At 41.6% G+C, this 22746-nt stretch overlaps 1 protein-coding gene across 3 annotated transcripts; it reads right to left on the reverse strand.

The window, feature by feature from the left end:
• Positions 1–3454: 3454 nt before the first annotated feature.
• On the reverse strand, positions 3455–21580 carry LOC148370631 (regulator of G protein signaling 18). Of its 3 annotated transcripts, XM_088328340.1 has the most exons (8): positions 21354–21570; positions 21077–21268; positions 9421–9551; positions 7676–8103; positions 6301–6350; positions 6081–6214; positions 4548–4714; positions 3914–4243 (listed from the first exon to the last, which is right to left on the reverse strand). In XM_088328340.1, the coding sequence occupies exons 4-8, from the start codon at positions 8078–8080 to the stop codon at positions 4073–4075; spliced, it is 927 nt and encodes a 308-aa protein (XP_088184466.1). In that variant the 5' UTR covers positions 8081–8103; positions 9421–9551; positions 21077–21268; positions 21354–21570; the 3' UTR covers positions 3914–4072. The 3 variants fall into 3 exon arrangements, with proteins under 3 accessions (XP_088184465.1, XP_088184466.1, XP_088184464.1); XM_088328338.1 differs by lacking the exon at positions 9421–9551 and having other exon boundaries at positions 21077–21571; XM_088328339.1 differs by lacking the exons at positions 4548–4714; positions 9421–9551 and having other exon boundaries at positions 3455–4243; positions 21077–21580.
• Between the last annotated feature and the right edge of the window lie 1166 nt (positions 21581–22746).

A 22746-nucleotide genomic window follows, 5' to 3' on the forward strand; every position in this document is an offset into this window, starting at 1 on the left:
CAGCTTCAATTTTTTAACCCATAAGTTACAGTGGTTGATATCATATTTAGAAGAGAGAAAACCACGTGTGATCATTGTCAATGAAACATCAACATTTCTAAAATCCCAAAACTGGAGTACAGCAAGGGTCCATTCTTGGGCCCTCTACCAGATTTATGTCCAAATGCAGGTTTTCAGATATACGCTGACGATGCAGTGATTTATGTGAGAGGGAAAACCGTGTGTGCAGTGTCTGATGAACTTTCTGAACACCTACAAACTGACAGGCGTGTCACTAAATGTTAAAAAGACCATATATGTTTTCTTTTTATGAAAAAAGAAAGTCATAACCAAAAAAACAAGTCATAACCAAAAAAATTAATTGACAAATAAATGATCAAAACATTGAACGGGTCTCAGAAATCAAGTACCTAGGACATGTACTTGATTCTCAACTTAGATTTAACAGCCATTCTAAAATATATTGCGGAGTTGCCAAAGCAAACTTGTATACATTTAGACGGATCAGAGATTACCTGCCTTTCCACGCTAAAACACACTTTCATGCAGTACATGATCTTATCACACATAAACTACTGCATCTTCTCCTGGTCACCAGACACAGTCACTACAATAAAGCCACGACAAATGATTTACAATAGAGTGGTTAAAATTCTAGATGAGAAGTCTATTAGTTTACATCATTGTGTCAGTTTGAAAAACTTAAAATTGTTATTTTTTGAGCACTTCATTAAATGTGCACAGTTGAAGCGTATCAACAGGCCCCTCAGGTTCTTAGTTAGAGCATAGTTCACCTCGGGGCTATGGGCTCCAGAACCAGAGAAACTCAGAGCGGAAACTGTCAATTCCCGAGGCGGAAAACTACTATTGGACAATTAACTTTTACCGCCCCCAATTGGCTTTTGGGGGCGGCAGTAGCTCAGGAGGTAGAGCGCTCGTCTTGGGATCAGGAGATGGCAGTTTTGAATCCCGGCTCCTCTGTTTTACATGTCAAAGTGTCCTTGGGTAAGACACTGAACCCCTAATGCCCCCAATAAGCAGGTTGGTGCCTTGCATGGCTGCATGGCCACTATTGGTGTGTGAGTGTGGGTGAATGGGTAAATGTGAAGCATATTGTAAAGCGCTTTGGGAAGTCTTCATTGACTTGAAAAGCGCTATATAAATGCAGATCATTTCATTAAATGTCCTAAATCAAATTTTTGAAAGTTTTAAAAATGGGAACACATAACATTTTGTATATTTGTGTGGAATAAAAGGATTTAGTAAAGTAATTTTTCATGCATCATTATAAAAGTTAAGTAATTTTTGTATAGCCTAGATTTAAACACTTCTGCTGATGTTGCAGATTAAATCTCAGCATAGAGCATTCCACAACACCGGGGCCGGAACATGCGGATTTCCTTTTGGCTCCTGAGATCACGACAAGACTAGAATTTTCTGAGCGAATAAAAATGCTTGATGAATATAGAAGAGTTCTTTGGGAATAGTAGTTGTCTGCCAGTTTTGACTGAGGATCAATGACTTACTGTAAACGTCATTTTTGTTTTCGATGTTTTTCAGATGGAAGGTTTTCAACAAAACCAAAATGCCCTTTAAAAAAAAAAAGAACAGTTGTGTAATTTGTCCTCTAATTCTTGTTTTTTTTGTCAGTTTCAATAGTTTTTTTTGTTGTTGACTTGATCTTAAATTTGACTTCAAATGCATTTAAAACGCATTAACTTGCCCTCAATTCTTCCTGTCCCCGAATCATTGACATGATCTCCACATTAATGACTCAAAATAGTTTTGCTGCTTGCGATGTCCGTAGCTCGAATAATTGACTTTCACTTTACAACTTAGATTCTTGCCTGAAATGAATAAAAAATGGTGACACTCCTACCAGACCGGATGTAAACAAGTTGAGCGTGTTATCATGGAATCGAAACCAAAGGTCTGATAACACTTTCTTGTGGTCCTGTCACATTTTGAAGCCTGAAAATGAGAGTGTCCCCTGCCCACTGTACGAGGACAGCTGAGATGGGCTCCAGCACCCCTGTGACCCCACTGAGGATAAGCGGATGGTATTACATTTTATTTGGGTGGTTACCGAGTCACCCAGCAGATGATGACGATGCCCCACCAGAAATAGTCCAAAATACCGTATTTTCCGCATTATAGGGCGCACCGGGTTATAGGGCGCACCCCCAAAAAATAGTTTTGGTCCTATATCTTCCATACATAAGGCGCACCGGATTATAAGGTGCTACAATGGGAACGTCGACAAAACCGTCAGATAGTTCAGTCAAACTTATTACCCCCTTAACATTCCGAAAGCTTGCAAAGAAGCAAATACGTGTCGTAGACACGTGCGGTGTCCGTACGATGTCACTCAAATGCATCGTTCCAAATATCATTCGGAAGGTTAAAGTCTTGGGATTCAAGAAATGCCAACCATTCCTTAGTTTCTATTTTCTTTTTCGCTCGCAACTTTACTGTGCATATGACAAACACTTGGAATTGAGTTCAATTTAAAAAAAAGACCCATCACAGAAACATCGATATCACTCTAAAACAAGATGCTGGGAAAATATATAGCTGGAGTAGCTCACCGAAGTAGTTGTGTTCAATAATAATGTGCAACCATGGTCCTCTTATATCCGTGAGTGTAGTAAATCCAGGAGAGTAAAATATTTACAAATACAGTACAGAAAAGTAAAATACTGTTTTCTCTATGCCGTCAACCCAACATGCTATTCACATTCATCTTTTTCGGCCAATTGCAGGCTTTGTTTTGTCCCTTAAGCCAATGCCAGCCTGTAAATGATAAAAAGGATCCGCCCTCTTTACCTCCGAATAACTTTAGCCAATAGTGATCGATTCAACTGATGATTGACACATCTTTTTCGGCCAATTGCAGGCTTTGTTTTGCCCCTTTAGCCTATGCCAGCCTGTAAATGATAAAAAGGATCTGTCTCCTTTACCTCCGAATAACTTTAGCCAATAGTGATGGATTCAAATGATGATTGACCCATTGGTTAGCCAATGAAACGCCATACAAATCCCAGCATACACCGCGGACTACTTTGCGTGCGGGGGAAAATCTAGTCGGCGGCTGCTTTCATTAGTTGCAAGACTTTGCGACTTAATCCATATATAAGGCGCACTGTATTATAAGGCGCATGGTCAGCTTTTGAAAAAAATAAAGGCTTTTAGGTGCGCTTATAGTGCGGAAAATACGGTACTCTTTTTGTCACTGGCCTAGAGAGGGATGTGCGCCACCAGGCTGTACTTGCCCAAGACACACCACAGAAAATGGTGCCCATATGACCTTGATGGTTAAGGGACCCAACCAACCCTTCTCACCCAGTATTAAGAAGGAAGCAGTACACCATACATTGTATTTTAGCTTTAAATGATCTATTTCATAGTTCATTGATATTGATACAATGGAAAAATAGACACATTAAAACTAAAGTTTAATTATCGAACCGATTTATTTACAAGAAAAAAAATCAAATCAATTCACGGCTCTGGGCTTCAGCCTTCTCTGTCCCCATTGTCCAGGGGGGAAAAGGGCAGCCAGCCACCCCTCTGGGCCGCTGTCATTGGAAGCAGGTGCAAAGAAAAAAAGGCAGGCTTTTAAGTGCAGCTGATGTCATCAGTCACAGGAGGCGTGTCTTTTGACCAGTTGGAGTTCCTGTTGGTGCTTCCAATATAAAATTATCCAATTTATTGAAATTTCATTCGGCTATGCAATGAAATAAATATCTGGCATGAAACACGACACACACGTCAATCATTAATCTTTTGATTACAAATGACCACTTAGGGGTTACAAATCTATTACACTACAGGGGAGTCTGGTAACTTCCTGAGAATGAAGGTGCCCTGGTGTACCGTGCTCTTTTGTGCACGTTAGGAAAAAGGAAAGGTCTTGTACACAAATGGTCTTTTTAGGTTTTTACTTGTTTTGGCATAGTTTGTGGTTGGAAAGCAGTTAGGGTAAATGTATTTGTGGCAGTGTAGTCCTCTACAGCTGGTTCTGACTTCCTTGCATATTTCACAGTCTGCATGTAGTATGTAGCCACGCAAGTTAGTCGGCGTCCCGCAACAAGGACAGGTAGACGCTGGATTGCAGAAAACGAGGGTAGCAGTCCTGGTCCAGGAGTGAATAGATGCGTTTCTGTGCGTGGCTTAAAGATGTGTGGGACGGGGCTCTCAGCAACTGCAGCGTTAGCTCGCGGGTCCGGCCGTCCAGGTTCACCTGTGTGATGCCAAAGGCGAGATATTCCATTAATTCCCGTAGGGGGTGTAACCATGGGCTGTTGTAGGTTCAGAGCAGGGGAGGTAAAACTACAGCTCACCTTAGTGAAGGAAACGAGACTTTAAAAATTATTAATTTTTGGGAGTGCCTGAGCACCCCTAAAACCGGCTGGTTACGCCCATGAGTGCAACTCCGGAAAACGAGAAATTCCGTCAAGGGTGATGGGACTCTCAAGCGTGTTAAATTTTGTCAATTGTGGCTGCTACTTGAAAAATATTAGGAACAGGCAAACAACAGATTGTACCTCCCGAGGAGATCCAGTCTGTATGTAGGTGGCGCTGATGTCCCTGGCCCTCCTATGTAAGCTGAAGTTGGTGGACGAATGTTTGTAATCCTCGCATGCCAGATAGAACTGCAGGTTTTCCTCGCTGAATTCAGAACGGAGGAAGGCCCCGAACACCAAAACGCCGTCTGAAAATTGAGGGTGTCCCAAATAAATGTGTACACATTTCAGCATCTGCTAACCAGTATTGCTAATAACGTGGTAATGAATAACGCCGTTGCTTAAAGGCAATATTTTTTCAGTTAGGGGGTAACCTAACAAATAATTTCTTTTCACCGTTACAACGCCAGTGTAACTTAAAGTCGTGCGTTACTTTGGCTGCAGGATGCCAATATCGGCGTGCCCCCGCACACATGACTAAGCGGTTTTCCGCTATCTTGAGAGTTGTTTACGTCGCATAAATCCAAAAACTGTGTCGAGGGCCTGCTACTGTCTATGTTGTGTTCGTGTGGGTACTTTGTCGGGTTTGGTCCTGACCAGGCACACACTGGATGTTGTGGTTATTCAAAGGCCACTAGCAACGTCTTGTCATTCTTGTGGTGCATCTGTGCTGGGCGCAGCACAGAGCGAGGGTGGTTGACCCTCGGACTTTTGTTTAAACAATTGATTTAAGAAGCGTTCAAAGTTATTTTGGGGACGGCTCTCACAAGTTTTTGGCTTCAACCTTTCATCCCTTTTTTTTTTTAAGCGAGTGGCTAGCTAGCTTCACACTAGCATTGGGTAACTTAGATTTCAGCCAGGTCTACACGATGATTGAAATACAACCGTCCCAAATGTAGCAGTTTCACACGAGTTGTAACTCCGGGTCAACCGTTTCATGGGTAATGGATCTTACGTTGGTGAGATACAGGCTCGGCAGTGATGTTTTCAGAGAGTTGTTAGCCTAGCAGTAGTAGTAGGCCAGATCTGCAGTCTCGCTATTGCTTTTTGCCTCTGCCAACGCCGCCTTAGTCACTTCCCAGACCCGATAACCATCCGCAGAGTACCCGCTAATGATCACCATTTCTTTGCGCTAATCTGTGAAGCCCTTTGAGACTCTTCGTGATTTAGGGCTATACAAATAAAAATGACTTGACTATTGACTTTCCTCAGAGTCCTATTTAATTGATGAACTTCTTCTCAATGTAACTAGCCACTAAAGCGACTAGCTGTTGCCATGCGTCACAGTTTGTCTTGGGTAACCATATTGACTTGTATGCCCCCTGCTATTTGACCAGCCAATCACAGTTGCGCACATAAAAATTTACGCCTACCCAACACACGATATCACCCTAACCTGCCCCCATGATAGCATTTGCTGTGCGCTCAGAGCAGAATGCGCGGTTCGTCGATATGAATGACAACAAACACAATTCAATTCAAAATCCACGAAGCAATGAACCAGGAAAAACTGAAGTGCAAAGGAACGAGGGGTCTCTACATTCTTTGGGATACCCTTTCCTAGTAAGAGCTGACTGGACAACAAATACTTTTTTAAGAGAAGAACACTCTCACTTTGACTGGCTAGCAGGTGATCCAGAGACTGGGCCCATTTTTCCATTTGTTCTCGACTGATGGGATGCTTCTTGTTGTGGCCCACTGTGCTCCACTGACGCATGAAGACCAGCCTGGACCGCTTCTCTTTGACACTTTTTAGGGTAGTGGGAAGGGGTGAGGGGAGTTCAGCGATTAATCAGAAAAGAAAAACCTTCGACAGACAAAGCCACTTTCTTACCTGTCTTTGGGCTCAGGGCTCGCCAGGTTGGAAGTTGAGGAATGGGGACTCTGAAAGACATGGCATAGATTTAATGAAGGTACTTGAACTAAGCTTTGTCTTGTCATACCAAAGAATTCCATCTTTTTAAGAGACTGTGCTTGTGCAGTATTTAATAAAAACACATTTTCATATAGGTGCTTGAAATCTTTGAAAATGCTTGAAATGTATTTTGTGTTTTCAAGGGTGAATTTAAGGTGAAAGGCTTGAAATAGTTGCCATTGCCAATTTGCTGTCCGACTCAATGGAACACGCAATAAATGAAGAATTTCTTTTGAAAACGTTGCATGAAAATGACGCCAAAACACCTGCTTTGGTGGCTTGTTATTATGGCAATGTCATGTAAAGCATCAACGCACCCAACTGGTTGCACCCAAGAGGACAGCTCTACTTAGAAAGAAACCTGATCTTTTGGCTTGGCTCCTAAAAGGCTCCTCTAGTTATTATTTTTTTTAATATTTGTTATCAACCATTATAAAATGAGGCAAAAAATGATTTAGTAATTTTTGATTTAATGTTTTGCAGGGGATCCCTGAAAAACACAAGAATTATAAATACAAATATTCACAGATCTACAAAAAATGGGTAGAATACAAAACAATTTCAGCTTTTTACTAAATGAACATATTTAGAGTCAAACAAAAGCTCAAAATCCCGTAAAATACAAAAGAAACTAAAATCTCAAAATATTAATTCTTCAGTGCTATAAATAAATGATAAAATGTAAAAGAATTAACTATTTACAATTCCATTTTAACCAACATAAACACAAATCCTCTACAAAAAAAATACCTGCAAAAATATTCAGTTAAATACATAAAAACAAAAAGCAAAAGACCAGCAGTCTGTAAGATTGAAAAATTGAATGCACTCTGGTTCGGAGCAATCAATATCATTAAAATGAGTCCAAATTTGGCTAATTTTTCTGCTTTCTATATATTTAGTTTGGCTTCCATATTGAACTCTATTATTACCCAACACTTATAGAGCCCTTTCCATGTTTGTAAACAAGTGTGACGTAGCCAAGCTGCGCATGCATTGGTGAAGCAGGATAGCAGAATTCATGTCAGTTTATAGCAGGCAATTGACACAAAAAGATCATAGATAGGGAGAGCTAAAAAATAGCACAAAGTATATATAATTACTTTTATATTAGTCATCAAAATAAAGTTCTGTTTATTGTCACTGGATTCCCTCCTTTGAAGGTACTGGAAAAAATAAAACATTTGCCTAGCCCTTGAACGTGCTTGAAAGGAGTTGAGCTTGGCTATGAAAAAGGTGCAAGAATCCTAATTCTTGGACTGAGTTGAGTCAGAAATCTTAACGTGGGCCTTACCTGTCTAAACAGACTCTTGAGGTGCAACTTTGCAGCCAGTTTGGCCCGGTGATGGTGCTGATGCTGCGATTTGAGGGTGGACGGACTTTCGTGAAGGTCTTTGGACCCGTACTCTGACCCGTTTCCGTTCGGGGACAGTTGACCATCACTGTAGGCCCGAAAGCTTTCGCCCATGGCGCAAACTTGGAGGCGGTTCTTGCTTTTTTGTTCCAGGTTCTCAGCGCTGACGCTGAGTTCTTTACTCAGATTCCGCCTACCGCCTCTATCAAGATCCGCTTTCCGGACGTTCGGGATGAGGGTTTCGGTTCGGCTGCCCCATTCTCGTTCTTTGGGCTCTGCTTTTATCCAGGAGAAGTCGAGATCTAGGAGGTTTCCCTCGGAGCTGAATCTCTTCAGCGCTGCCATCGGTGATCGTTTGCAAGCTGTATCTGCAGAAAAGCGGCAGATGGAGCAAAGCTTGGAATGTAACTTGACAAATTCTGGGAAAAACATGGAGGCCTGATCATGACATATGTGGAAATAAATAGCTACAAATGTATGCCATATAAATAAATGAACACAAATAAATCATGTCATAGCTAAATATATTACATACATGCAATTCATTTATGCCTATTTTCATTAATTTTGATATTTGTTTTGTGATATATTTTGTGTTGTGTTTTTTTATTTTAAGTATTTTGAGTTTTTTCCATGTAGTTTGCCGAGTGCTTCATGGCTTCTGTTATGGTGTGTATTTTGTCAGTGTTTTGTCATGTGCTTCATTTCTTAATTTTTTGAGTATTTTCTTATGAATTTAATCGAGCATTTTGTCGTGTAATTTGTCCAGTATTTTGTGGTCACTCTCTCGTGTATTTTTTCAAGTGTCATTATTTTGTCAAGTATTTTCTAGTGTATTTTCTACTATATTGTGCCAAATATTTTGTCATGTATTTTCCCTTTTAATTACTTTAATGTATTTTTTCATGTACTTTCTCGAGTATTTTGTCATGTATTGTGTCGTGTGCTTTATTTGCTATTTGGTCAAGTATTTTCTTATGTATTTAGGACTTTGTAGAGTATTTTGTCGTGTATTTTTTCCGTCACTTCGTCATGTATTTTGCCAACTAGTTTCTCGTGTATTTAATCAAGTGTTTTGTGAATTATTTGTTTGAGTATTCTATTGTCTTCTCATTTCCCAGTGTATTTTGTAGAGTATTTTGTTGTGTATTTTTTCATCACTTAGTCGTGTATTTTGTCTAGTGGCTTGACATTTTTTTATTATTTTATCGTGTATTTAATCGAGTGTTTTGTCGATTATTGGGTTGAATATTTTGTTGTCACTTCACCGTGTATTTTGTCACTTCGAGTGTCTTCATTTTGTCAAGGATTTTCTAGTGTATTTTGTGTAGCTCCCCTTTTGATTTCTCGTGTAAACTTTTCTGTACTTTAAGTTCTTTGTCTATATTTTGTCATTTAACTTGTATATTTTGTTAGGTGTTGTGTCATTTATTTTGTGTTTTTTGTCGTGTATTTTGTCATGTAGTTTGTTGTTTTTTTCTAATGTTTATTTTGTCGTTTATTTCGTCGTGTATTGTGTCAAGTATTTTATTGTGTGCTTATTTCTTATTTTGGCAAGCATTTTTTCATGTATTTAATCGAGCTTTTGGTGTGTATTTACGTCACTTCGTCTAGTATTTTGTCAGGTGGTTTGTCATCTTGTCCAGTATTTTTCCATGTATTTTCTAGTGGGGGCGGCACGGCACCTGAGTGGTTAGTGCGTCAGCGGGGCAGTTCTGAGGTCATGGGTCCAAATCCAGCTACGAGCCTTTCTGTGTTGAGTTTGCATGTGTTCCCCGTGCCTGTGTGGGTTTTCTTCGGGCACTGAAGTTTCCTCCTGCATTCCAAAAACATGCATGGCAGGTTAATTGGTGACTCCGAAATTGACCTAAGGTGTGAGTGTGCGCATGAATGAATTGTCTCTCTGTGTGTTCTGGCTAGCAACCAGTTCAGGGTGTCCACTGCCCGAAGATGGCTGGGATGGGCTCCAGCACTCTCCAGGCCAACAAACGTTTCCACCCGGTCTCGTACAAGGGACCTTACGCGGGTTAGCATTTCTGTACTTTTATTTTGTAGTATTTCAATCTTTTTTCCCATAGTATAATTTTTGTGCTATATCTGTAGTCATTTATTGCATTACTGTAGTTGTATTTTTGTTGTAATACGTATGTAGCAGATTTTTGTATTATAGTATGACTATAGTGATTTTTGTCGTATTTCCATTCTAGTATCTTTGTAGTGTTTCTGTAGCATTTTTTAACATTACTGAAGTTATATATATATATATATATATATATATATATATATATATATATATATATATATACTGGACTGTCTCAGAAAATTAGAATATTGTGATAAAGTTCTTTATTTTCTGTAATGCAATTAAAAAAACAAAAATGTCATACATTCTGGATTCATTACACATCAACTGAACTATTTCAAGCCTTTTATTATTTTAATATTGCTGAATTTGGCTTACAGCTTAAGAAAACTCAAAAATCCTATCTCAAAATATTAGAATATCATGAAAAAGTATACAAGTAGGCTATTCAACTAATCACCTGAATCATCTAATTAACTCGAAACACCTTGCGAGGGTTTCCTGAGCCTTAAAAACACTCAGCTTGGTTCAGTAAACTAAATCACAAGTATGGGGAAGACTGCTGTCCAGAGGACCATCATTGATACCCTCCATCAGGAGGGTAAGACACAAAAAGAAATTTCTCCAAGAGCAGGCTGTTCACAGAGTGCAGTTTCAAAGCATATCCACAAAAAGTCTGTTGGAAGGGAAAAATGTGGCCGTAAACGCTGCACAACCAAGAGAGATGACCGCAGCCTTAACAAAATTGTGAAGAAGAGCCGCTTCCAGAATTTGGGGGAGCTTCAAAGACAGTGGGCTGAAGCTGGAGTCCAGGTATCAAAAGCCACAGTTCACAGACGTGTCCGGGAAATGGGCTACAATAGCCGTATTCCCATGGTCAAGCCACTTCTGAACTCAAGACAACGGAAGAAGCGTCTGACTTGGGCTATTGAGAAGAAGCACTGGACAGTTGCAGAGTGGTCCAAAGTCCTCTTTTCAGACGAAAGCAAGTTTTGCATTTCATTTGGAAGTCAAGGCGCCAGAGTCTGGAGAAAGGCTGGAGAGGAGCAAAATTCAAGTTGCTTGAAATCCAGTGTGAAGTTCCCACAGTCAGCAATGGTTTGGGGAGCCATGTCAGCTGCTGGTGTTGGTCCCCTGTGTTTCATCAAGTCCAGAGTAAACGCAACTGTGTACCAAGAGATTTTAGAGCACTACATGCTTCCATCTGCTGAAAAGCTCTATGGAGATGAGGATTTCATTTTCCAGCATGATCTGGCACCTGCCCACAGTGCCAATACCACCAGTAACTGGTGCACTGACCATGGCATCACTGTCCTTGATTGGCCTGCTAATTCCCCTGACCTGAACCCCATCGAGAATTTGTGGGGTATAGTTAAGAAGATGAAAGACACCAGACCTACAAATGCAAATGAGCTGAAGGCCGCTATCGAAGCATCCTGGGCATCAATAACACCTCAGCAATGCCACAGGCTGATTGCCTCCATGCCACGCCGGATTGATGCAGTAATCCGTGCAAAAGGATTCCCAACCAAGTACTGAGTGCATCAATGGACATTTTCAAATGTTTGATTTAGTTTTGCTGTTATAAAATTATTTTTTTACTTGGTCTGAGGAAGTATTCCAATATTTTGAGATAGGATTTTTGAGTTTTTTTCAGCTGAAAGCCAAAATCAGCAATATCAAAATAATAAAAGGCTTGAAATAGTTCAGTTGATGTGTAATGAATCCAGAATGTATGACATTTTTGTATTTTTAATTGCATTACAGAAAATAAAGAACTTTATCATAATATTCTAATTTTCTGAGACAGTCCAGTATATATATATATATATATATATATATATATATATATATATATATATGTAACGGGTGTAATAATAACTTTTATTTTATTGAAATTCCTGCTAAAATATGTGTATAGTTTTTGGTAAATGTCCTGCAATGCTGAGTCCAACAGTGCCATCTGCTGGTATGGGGTGGGGTTTGGTTTTGGCTTCTAACATGTGACCAGGAGGCGGGGTTTTGTCAGTTTAACCAGTGTACTACAAAGGTAAGACATATCTTTTGGTGCTCCACAAAATAAGTTAATTTTAAACTTTATAACCCCAGCTGACAAATCTCTCACCATGCATAGTAATGTGATTGATATTGTCAAGCTGTTTAGGTTTATTTTCGTTTTGTTTCTGTTTTACTAAATCTTAATTCCCCTTGTAGAGATCAAAGAGATCAGACCCAGCAGAAAAAGCTAATGTTGTGACTCATCCATTTGCAGGTAAATTGTACCCATTTTTATACTCATTATTGTTTTTATTCCTATTTTTCATATACATTAAAAAAGGGATGATGTTGGTTAAAATTCAGAGTAAAGAAAAACATGTTGAATTCATTGTAAACGTTAAAAATCCACTATACGATCTCTTGCTAAAAGTATCTTGTTAAAATGCTAAGATTTATACATGTATTGTGATATTCTAAAATGTATTTTCTGTAAAGTGAAAAGAAAGCTCTTTGATATGCTTTGTTGTCAGTTTAACCAGAGTACTACAAAGAGATCAAAGAGATCAGACCCAGCAGAAAAAGCTAATGTTGTGACTCATCCATTTGCAGAAACTGTAATAATAAAAACCTCATCATCCAGTCCAGCGTGAATGTGGATCTTTGGTGGGACACGTACACCGCGGTTACATTGGTGCCGTGACCCGTGACTTCTATCAAACTCTCCGAACCGAGGACTGTCCTACCTGCCACATTGTTTCATGATGCCATCAGCTCACAGTATTTAAAATTGCTATACAGTGACGTGTTACGCAGGCTCCTGATTTATTTTGTGATTTTGACTCATTTACATATTTGAAACATGTTTAATCAGAGCACGAGTGACATTTCTGAGGGTGTAGCTGATCAGATGACAAATGTTATTCAGGAGATAGGACATACATTGGCTGATAGCATTTTCTCACGTATACAGTCACACAATACAGTAGCTCCTAGCGCTGCTGCCACACAAGATGTAGCAAACACATTGAGTAAGCCAGGTTATGTGTCAGATGTAACACAGGTTCAGGTGGTTACACAGAGAAAGGTTAAAGAACCACCATCATTTAATGGGGATGGCTCAGACTCAATAAAATTACATGAGTGGGAAGATCTAATGAAGACATTTATTAAGAAGAGTAATGTGAGACTTGAAGAGCAAGCAGAGGAAATCCAAATGCATTTGAGAGGAAAAGCTAAAGATGTAGTTAGGTTTGGCATTAGAAACAGTAATATAGACGTCTATACCCGCCCTGACATGATTTATAGTCTCCTCAGGAAACACTTTAGCTGTACCAAGTACTCTGCTGTCCCTTTAGCTGACTTTTATTCAACTTTGCCCAAACACCAGGAGGACCCCTATGACTACTGGCTGAGACTAAACAGAGCAGCTGACCTTGCCTCTGAGTGCTTGAGTGAGCAGGGCAAAACATTTGACAACCCTGAAATAGAGGTCACTCGCATGTTTATTAGGAACTGCCCATGCAAGGAACTGGCACTCACTTACAGATCAAAAACCATCGAAAAGTGGTCAGCATGTGAGGTACTAGAGGTGCTGAATGAATACCACGCTGAGAAGAGCTACAAAGCAGATTCCCTACAACAACCTGCGAATAGAGCGGAAATTGCCGTACACAAAGCTGAGGTGAACCATGGTCCAACCCTCATGCACGAGCCACCTCAGACTTCGAGCCCACAGTATGTCTCTCTAATGGACGTTATTAGTATGTTGGAGAAGGTTCTGATACGTGTTACCTCAAACCAGTTTCAAGGGAGAAGGCGAGCTCCAACCAGGCGACCTGGAGACAGAATTAATGGTTTCACTGACAAGCCATGTATCATTTGCAAAGAAGTCGAACACAGTGCTCTCTCTCATTGCCGAGACAAAAACCTTTGCTTTCACTGCCATGCCCCAGGGCATTCTCGACGTGATTGTCCAGTGACGAAAGTTGTCCCACTGCCTCAGGGAAACTAACTGATCTGCGCTTAGGGGAGAACAGTGCAGATCAACTGAGTATACCTCCCACCACTAATGTGATGCCTGACATGCAAGATAATAAATCAATTTATGAGTTGTATAGCAACAAGATACCTCCATCGAAGAAGCTGATCTTTCAGGGGTTTCAGAGAATAGCGGAGACTGACGAACTGTTTTACACACCTGTACTTGTGCAAGAAGGCCCCACTTTCAGAGCGCTATTGGACAGCGGGTCGATGGCTTGTACAGTAAGTGAGGACACAGCTAAGTACCTCCTGCAGCAATTCCCTGATATGATGAGTTACACGGCCGATGATTATGTCATTGTAGGCTGCGGTGGACACCAAGTTTCTCCCAGAGATATGTACGACATTCACGTCACAGTTTACGGGTGCCAAATGATAATACCAGTAATGGTGGTGCCAGGCCAGACAGAACAGATGATCCTTGGCAGCAATGCCATCAAATATATTTTGACTCAATTGAAAAGTACTGATGGCTATTGGAGATTAGTTTCCACTCCTGACAACGGTCTGTCCGATAACCACAGTCAATTCCTGTCAATGCTTTCCAACACAGAGAGATGGAGAGGTGATTGCATTCCAGACAAGGTAGGGACAGTAAAGATCAAGAGTTGCGTGACGCTGAATCCACGGACCGAGTACGTTATTTGGGGCAAGTTACCTGAGTTGGCCGGGGCATCAGCGGGCAGCACAGTGGTCGTTGAGCCAACTCAATCTAAGGCTGCGCCCAGACAAGTCCTTGTCGGACGAGTTGTTACTCCACTCTGGGGAGATGGATGGGTGCCTGTTAAAGTCTTTAATCCCACGGACAGAGTTGTGGTGCTGAGAAGAAACAGGAAAATTGCAGATGTGTCTCCTTGTATCGCAGCGGAAGACCTGCCCAATGCAGAGGAGGTCAAGTGCAACGTGCAGAGTGTACAGAGCAAAGAGGTCCGACCCAGGTCAGAAGAGGACATGATGCGTGCATTGGAAGCTCTGGGACTGCAAGACATTGACCTGAAGTCATGTGAGGTTTCGCTGCAGTGTAAAGACAAGCTCCTTCATATCATCGAACAATTCGAGTCAATCTTTTCTCGCCATAAGATGGACTGTGGAGAGGCCAAAGAGTTTGTACATCGTATCCACCTTGTTGATGATAAGCCGTTCCATCTACCCTACAGACGTATACCACCAAGTCAGTATGAAAAACTGAGGACGACTCTGAACGAGATGGAAGAGAAAGGAATTATTCAGAAGTCGACTAGCGACTATGCATCTGCGCTTGTTCTCATATGGAAGCGGAATGGAGAACTAAGGGTATGTACTGATTTCAGAAGGCTTAATGCAAGAACCATAAAGGATGCCTACCCACTACCGCATCAAGCTGATGCTTTGGCCGCACTTGGGGGAAATGCCTTTTTCTCCACAATGGATCTGACGTCAGGCTACTACAATGTCCCCTTGCACCCTGACGACAAAAAGTACACGGCATTCTCCTCACCATTCGGCCTTCACGAGTACAACCGGCTCCCTCAGGGACTTTGCAACGTCCCAGCAACATTTATGAGGATGATGATGTCAATATTTGGTGATCAGAATTTCATGAGCCTATTATGTTACCTCGACGATCTGATGGTGTTTGCCCCCACAGAGGAAGTTGCACTCCAACGCCTGCAGATGGTGTTTACTCGCCTTAAGGAACACAACCTCAAGCTCGCCCCCAAAAAGTGTTTTTTCCTCAGACGGACTGTGAAATTTCTTGGGCATGTCATCAGTGAGGATGGAATTCGGACTGACCCCGAGAAAGTGAGAGCGATAAATGACGTACAAGTCGCTGATCTAATGGAGTCGGATGGCAAGACGCCATGCCCTAGTAAAATCAGATCTTTTCTAGGCATGGTGATGTATTTCCAAAGCTTCATTGAAGCATGTTCTGCGAAGGCAAAACCTCTGTTCAGGCTCACATCTGAATCTGGTGACAAGCATAAGCGCAAGAGAGCCCGCAAGAAAGGTCAAGTGAAGCTGACGCCTGCAGATTGGTCCGATGCATGCCAGAACGCCTTTGAAACACTGAAGCACGACCTCGTGACAGGTGTCACTCTGGCCCACCCAGATTTTGATGCGCCGTTTATTCTGGCTGTCGACGCATCCTTTGATGGGATTGGAGCAGTCCTGTCACAGCTGCCACCTGGTGGAAAAGTAGCCAGACCAGTCGCCTTTGCAAGTAAGACGCTCTCTCGCTCCCAGCTCAACTACCCTGCACACAGGCTCGAATTTCTTGCCTTGAAATGGGCGGTATGTGATAAATTCAGCCATTGGTTGAAAGGAAGACACTTTACCACGTGGACCGACAATAACCCACTGACATACATTTTGACCAAACCAAGACTTGATGCGTGTGAACAGCGGTGGGTAGCGAAGCTAGCTGCATACAATTTTGACCTGAAGTACATTCCCGGCCCAAAGAACATCGTAGCCGACGCTCTGAGCCGTGAGCCATTTGTACGGTCATGTGTGAGTCATCGCCTTGTTACCGAGCCCTATACTTCGCTCTTGGACCAAGTCAACGGGGTGAACAACAGTACTGTGCAAGAGGTGTTCAGAGTATCCAACAATTGTCACGCTGTTGTAGACGAGAGTGCTGGGACATCAGACGAGTCAGTAAAAAGGGCAATTCCATCAGGCTCCAATGGTTCTGTGACATCAGAAGAAGTTGCTGCTGTCTTCAGTGCTCAGTCCACTGGTGGCGTGGGTCAAGTGATGGGAACAGATGCTAACTTCAATCTTCTGCAGAAGGGAGATCAGTCAACGGCACTCCCACAGAGTCAGCTTGTTGGTTTACAAGAACAGGACAACACAATAAGCAGAACCATGTACTTTGTGCATAGACACAAGAGACCTACCAGGCGTGAGAGAGCTGTCGAGTCGCCTAGTGTGATGAAACTACTGAAGCATTGGAGCAGACTCACCATACAGAATGGCATGCTCTACAAAATAAGGAAAGATCCTCACATGGCCAAGAAAATCTTCCAGTTTGTGGTGCCTGATTCATTGAAACAGAAAGTCCTTCAAGGTTTACATGACTCAGCAGGTCACCAAGGCCAGAACCGTACTTTGTCTCTGGTGAGGCAACGATTCTTCTGGAATGGCATGGAACGTGATGTTGTGAATTATGTTAAATCCTGTCAACGCTGTGTAGTAGGGAAAACACCGGAACCACACAACCGTGCACCACTCAAGAACATAGTCACCTCTGAGCCTATGGAGTTGGTCTGTATAGACTTTTGGACTGCTGAACAAGAGAACAAGTCTGTAGATGTCCTGGTCGTAACTGATCATTTCTCCAAGATGGCGCACGCCTTCCCTTGCAGAAATCAAACCGCCAAACAAGTTGCTCGCCGTCTGTGGCAGGATTTCTTCCTTGTCTATGGTTTCCCACGGCGTATCCACTCTGATCAGGGAGCTAATTTTGAGAGCAAACTGATCAAAGAGCTTCTAGAGATGGCAGGGGTGCAGAAATCCCATACGACTCCGTACCACCCCATGGGAAATGGTATCGCAGAACGATTCAACCGAACATTGGGAGATATGATCAGAACCCTTCCCCCTCAGCCCAAAGCAAAGTGGCCACAAATGCTGCAGCAGCTCACATTCTGCTATAACTGCACAGAGCATGAGACAACAGGGTTTGCACCGTTTTACCTAGTGTTTGGTAGGATCCCTCGTCTCCCTGTCGATGTCATGTTTCAACATGCTAATACCAATGATGCTGTTGTCAGCTACTCTGACTTTGTACGCCATCTGAAGAAAGATCTACATGAAGCTGCTCAAATTGTACAGAGGAATACTCTCAGAGAACAGACTCGTCATGCCAAGCTGTACAACCGTAGGGCCAAAGGATCACCTCTCGTCGTGGGAGACCGGGTGTTGATCGCCAACAGAGGTGTCCCGGGGAAACGCAAAGTTGCAGATAAGTGGGAGTCAACCCCGTATGAAGTCATATCAGTCAAGCCTGATCTCAATGTCTACAGAGTCAAGGATTGTCTGACGGGCAAAGAGAAGGTAGTTCACAGGAATTTGCTGCTCTCTGTTAGCTTCTTGCCCTGTGAGGATGATCTGGCCAGCGAATCTGAACACTCAGAGTCTGACGCTGCTATGCATGGAAGTGATGTATGCCCTGATTTACCTGACGCGGTTGAAGACAGTGATGTCCGTACAGTAAACTGGGTGATACAGGCAGGTGAAGAGCAAGTTCATCCAGAGGTAGAGGATAACTCACTAGACAGCAGATCTGATGCCCAGTCCGACTCTCGCAGTGTTGATACATCCAGTCGAGGAAGTCAGCACATCCCCGAACAAGATGTTGACCATACTTCAAGTGACAATACGGAAAGCCCATCACAGTGCTCTGAAAACATGATCCCTTTGGGTATGGGTCTCCCAGACGAGACCCCATTGAACACTGACCATCTGGACGCAGACTCCCCTGATACTGACTGTTTAGACTTGACTGCCCCAGACCTTCAAGCTCAGGTTATTGGTGCTCAACCTAACCGTTATGGTCTTAGGGTCCGCCAGTCCATCAGGCCTCCTAGTCGTCTTATTTGTCAGATGAATGACCATGTGGTAGGTGACAATCATCTGTCCGCAATATCTGCAAGTTCCTAGTTTAAGTTCAGTAGAGATGCACTTTCAGTTTGAGTAACAAAGCTTGAGTAAGAAACAAGAATTGTGCCTATGTGAGCACTTACAACTACAGGAACAATGTTTGATATTTCAGAGATGTAACAGGCATCTTTGAGTCTGTGCTTAGTTAGGAGTTTGCTCGCCTCCTTTCTTTTCACACTCCTTTTTGGGAGAGTTTTAGAACTGACATGCACTTCAGTTTGTTCCTTGTAATACTGTACCAGTTTTCGTGTCCTCTTTTTCATCAGTATTTGCCTTTTTGGCATGTGATTTTTTTTCTGTTTAGTGTAGCACTCCCATATTTAGCAGAATTTCAGGGGGGTGTATGTAACGGGTGTAATAATAACTTTTATTTTATTGAAATTCCTGCTAAAATATGTGTATAGTTTTTGGTAAATGTCCTGCAATGCTGAGTCCAACAGTGCCATCTGCTGGTATGGGGTGGGGTTTGGTTTTGGCTTCTAACATGTGACCAGGAGGCGGGGTTTTGTCAGTTTAACCAGAGTACTACAAAGGTAAGACATATCTTTTGGTGCTCCACAAAATAAGTTAATTTTAAACTTTATAACCCCAGCTGACAAATCTCTCACCATGCATAGTAATGTGATTGATATTGTCAAGCTGTTTAGGTTTATTTTCGTTTTGTTTCTGTTTTACTAAATCTTAATTCCCCTTGTAGAGATCAAAGAGATCAGACCCAGCAGAAAAAGCTAATGTTGTGACTCATCCATTTGCAGGTAAATTGTACCCATTTTTATACTCATTATTGTTTTTATTCCTATTTTTCATATACATTAAAAAAAGGGATGATGTTGGTTAAAATTCAGAGTAAAGAAAAACATGTTGAATTCATTGTAAACGTTAAAAATCCACTATACGATCTCTTGCTAAAAGTATCTTGTTAAAATGCAAAGATTTATACATGTATTGTGATATTCTAAAATGTATTTTCTGTAAAGTGAAAAGAAAGCTCTTTGATATGCTTTGTTGTCAGTTTAACCAGAGTACTACAAAGAGATCAAAGAGATCAGACCCAGCAGAAAAAGCTAATGTTGTGACTCATCCATTTGCAGAAACTGTAATAATAAAAACCTCATCATCCAGTCCAGCGTGAATGTGGATCTTTGGTGGGACACGTACACCGCGGTTACATATATATATATGTAGCAGTATTATTGTATCATAGAGTTACTGAAGTGTTTTCTGTAGTATTTCTGCAGAAGTATTTTTAAAGTATTTCCATTCTCGTATTACTATTTTTTAGTATATTTAATATCACTGTAGTTGTGTTTTTGTAGTATTTCTATAGTATGTTTTATTATCCCCGTGACCCTACTGAGGATAAGCGATGCAGCTGATGAGATGAGATGTTTTATTATCAGAATGAAGACAAAATAATATATAAGGGCCCTGTTCTTAAGCCCTAAATTTGATATTTGATTTTGTAGTATTTTTTTAGTATCCCTGTAGTAGTATTTTTGTTGCAGACACACAAAGGCAAATTGTAGACAAAGTTGGCCCAAAAAATTAGTAGTACTATATCTACTTATCTTCTATTACAGGGGTAGGGAACCTATGGCTTGGGAGCCATATATGGCTTTTCATGAGTACATATGGCTCCGAATTTTTTTTTTTTTTTTTACTATTGCACATCTATCTGTGGCGTTCCAAAGTCAAATGATTTCATCCCGATTTTGGTCCATACATAGCCGAAGCAACTTAATGCAGAAGTTCGATACGAAACCATTTAAACTGATAAATAAAAACTCTGGCAAATGACTTTGACAGGGTGAGCAGTACGGGTGGGTGGATCCCTGCATACAGCGCAAGTCTCTCTCTCTCTCTCTCACTGTCTGTCTGTCTACACCAAAAGTGAATATGATGATATGCTTATCGTTAAGAGTAATTTGTGACATTTTTACGAAAGAACTTTGCATGAACATTGTTTTGAAACCCTTATTAAGGACAAATTTCATGGAAAAAACATTGTGTCAACACTCTTAACTGAAGGTGGAAGACAAATTGTAAATGGCATATTTACATTGATTTGGGACACAGGATTTGGCATTATCATTTCATACATTTGATTAAATCATCAAATGACACACAGTGAAATAAAATGTGCTAAAGAATTAGCTTTTGTCTAGAGAGCGTGTTTGGCAGTTTTTTTCAATTTTGTCTGAAACTATATGATGTGGCTCTCTTAATTTATTTTTAAAACATTTTTTGCTTTTATGGCTCTTTAGGTCAAAAAGGTTCCTGACCCCTGTTCTATTATATACATTGTCATTATATTTTGACTATTCTTGTATGACGGACAGGATGTGGCCTGCGGGCCGTCGTTTGCTCTGAGTGCTCATCACCCATAAAGCTCTGAACCTAAATAGCCCTGCTCGACATAATGAGCCAACCGCATGAAAACATAGCAAACATTCTTGTGCCAACTTCAATTTCAAACCAAATCCCTTCAAATCGATATTATTGCATGAATGGTGCAAACGCAGGCTCACCATCTTTGCTTGCATTTAAAAACGTTTACAAGGTTGTGATCGACTCACCTCCCTTTTCAGTCTTTTTAATCTCTTGCCATTGATCTGGAGCGATAAGTTTCTCGAGATCGTCGATGTTTCCACCGAGGCCGAAGCTCAGGGTCCAGCAAGACGGACTCCGGACAGGTGAGGTCTTACCAACAGGTGAGGCTGCGTCACGGAAGGAATTCCCTCCCTGCCTCCAAACAAAAGCCACCAGACCTGCAGACATTCATTCTACCGAGTGAAAGCGAACTAAAGGAAGAATATGCCTGCCAAAATGCTTCCAGTGACGCCTTTCCTGTACCTGGCGCGCCGCCACACCTTTCTGACGTTTACTTGTCGCAACTTGTTGGAGCTGAGTGCAAAACGTCAACACGCCCACTCAATTTTTGACATGATCATGAGAGCAAATCACAAAGCGTCAAAACAATTAGAGATGGTAAAATGAGTTTGGCTAGGACTCGTTTGTTTATTGTGTTGGAACTTAAAAGTGAAAAGACGCTAAGGCGTGAATCGGACAACTGATGTGACGTCACAGGGGTCCTTGAGCACTATCCCTAACCTTAAAATATACATGAGCAACCTGTTGTTGGCTTAACATGTATTTTTGCTCCCATGACAGAATTTTATTAATTCCTGGTAAATTAAGCACCCCCAAATTCAACCCAACCACCCTCAAAAATTATAGCATTTTTAAAACCCTATTTTCCTTAATAAAGGACAGGATAAGCTAAAATACATGAAAAGCGATACATAAAAAGAAAACCAACAAAAAAACGAAAATGTGAACAATGCAGCGTCGGATGTACTCTACTGCCTTGAATGGTTCAGTCCATTTGATTCCTGGCACTGCATCCAAGTATTTCTGCAGGTGTTTTTCTGTTACTATTAATTTTGTAGTATATATCTAGTAGTAGTAGGGCAGCACGGCAGCGCAGTGGTTAGCGCGTGTGCTGCACAGTTCTGAGGTCGTAAGATCAAACCTCCTGTATGGAGTTTGCATGTTCTCCCCGTGTTTGCGTGGGTTTCCTCCCACATTCCAAAAACATGCTGAGTGAGCGAATTGTCTGTCCCTGTGTGTCCTGCGACTGGCTGGCAACCAGTTCAGGGCGTCCCCTGCCCACTGCCTGAAGATGGCTGGGATGGGCTCCAGTACCCCCGCGACCCTACTGAGGATAAGCAGTGCAGATAATGGATGGATGTATATCTAGTAGAACCATTAGTCTCATCAGCCATTCAAGTAATGCTAAAGGTCCTACTGAACAGACTGAAACCACAAGCTTAAAACACACGATGCCGAAGAATAGGCAGGTTTCAGGGTGGAAGGAAGCACCACCGAACAGATTTTTAATCTGCGCATCCTGTGTAAGACGTTACAACAGCCTTTATCACATGTTTGATCATTTCAAGAAAGCAGAGTATGGTAAGCCGCTTCATGGGCCACCATGCGGAAGTACAACATGAACCAGAAACTAGTTCAGACAATGGTACCTTTGGAGCATGGTTTCAAACCACAAGGCTGCATACTCCCTCCAAATTTATTCAACATCTTCTTTGCAACATGAAGTTAGTCCGTTTTGGGGGACACAACATAACTAACCTAAATTTTGCTGATGATATTGCCAGATTAGCAGGAGAGGAACAGGAACTCAGTGACCCGGTCAATCGCCTGGACTAAGCATCAAGCCAGTATGGAA

This window comes from Urocampus carinirostris, chromosome 2 (genome assembly GCF_059441175.1).
Source record: "Urocampus carinirostris isolate Australia breed hairy pipefish chromosome 2, RoL_Ucar_1.0, whole genome shotgun sequence".
Taxonomy (NCBI): domain Eukaryota; kingdom Metazoa; phylum Chordata; class Actinopteri; order Syngnathiformes; family Syngnathidae; genus Urocampus; species Urocampus carinirostris.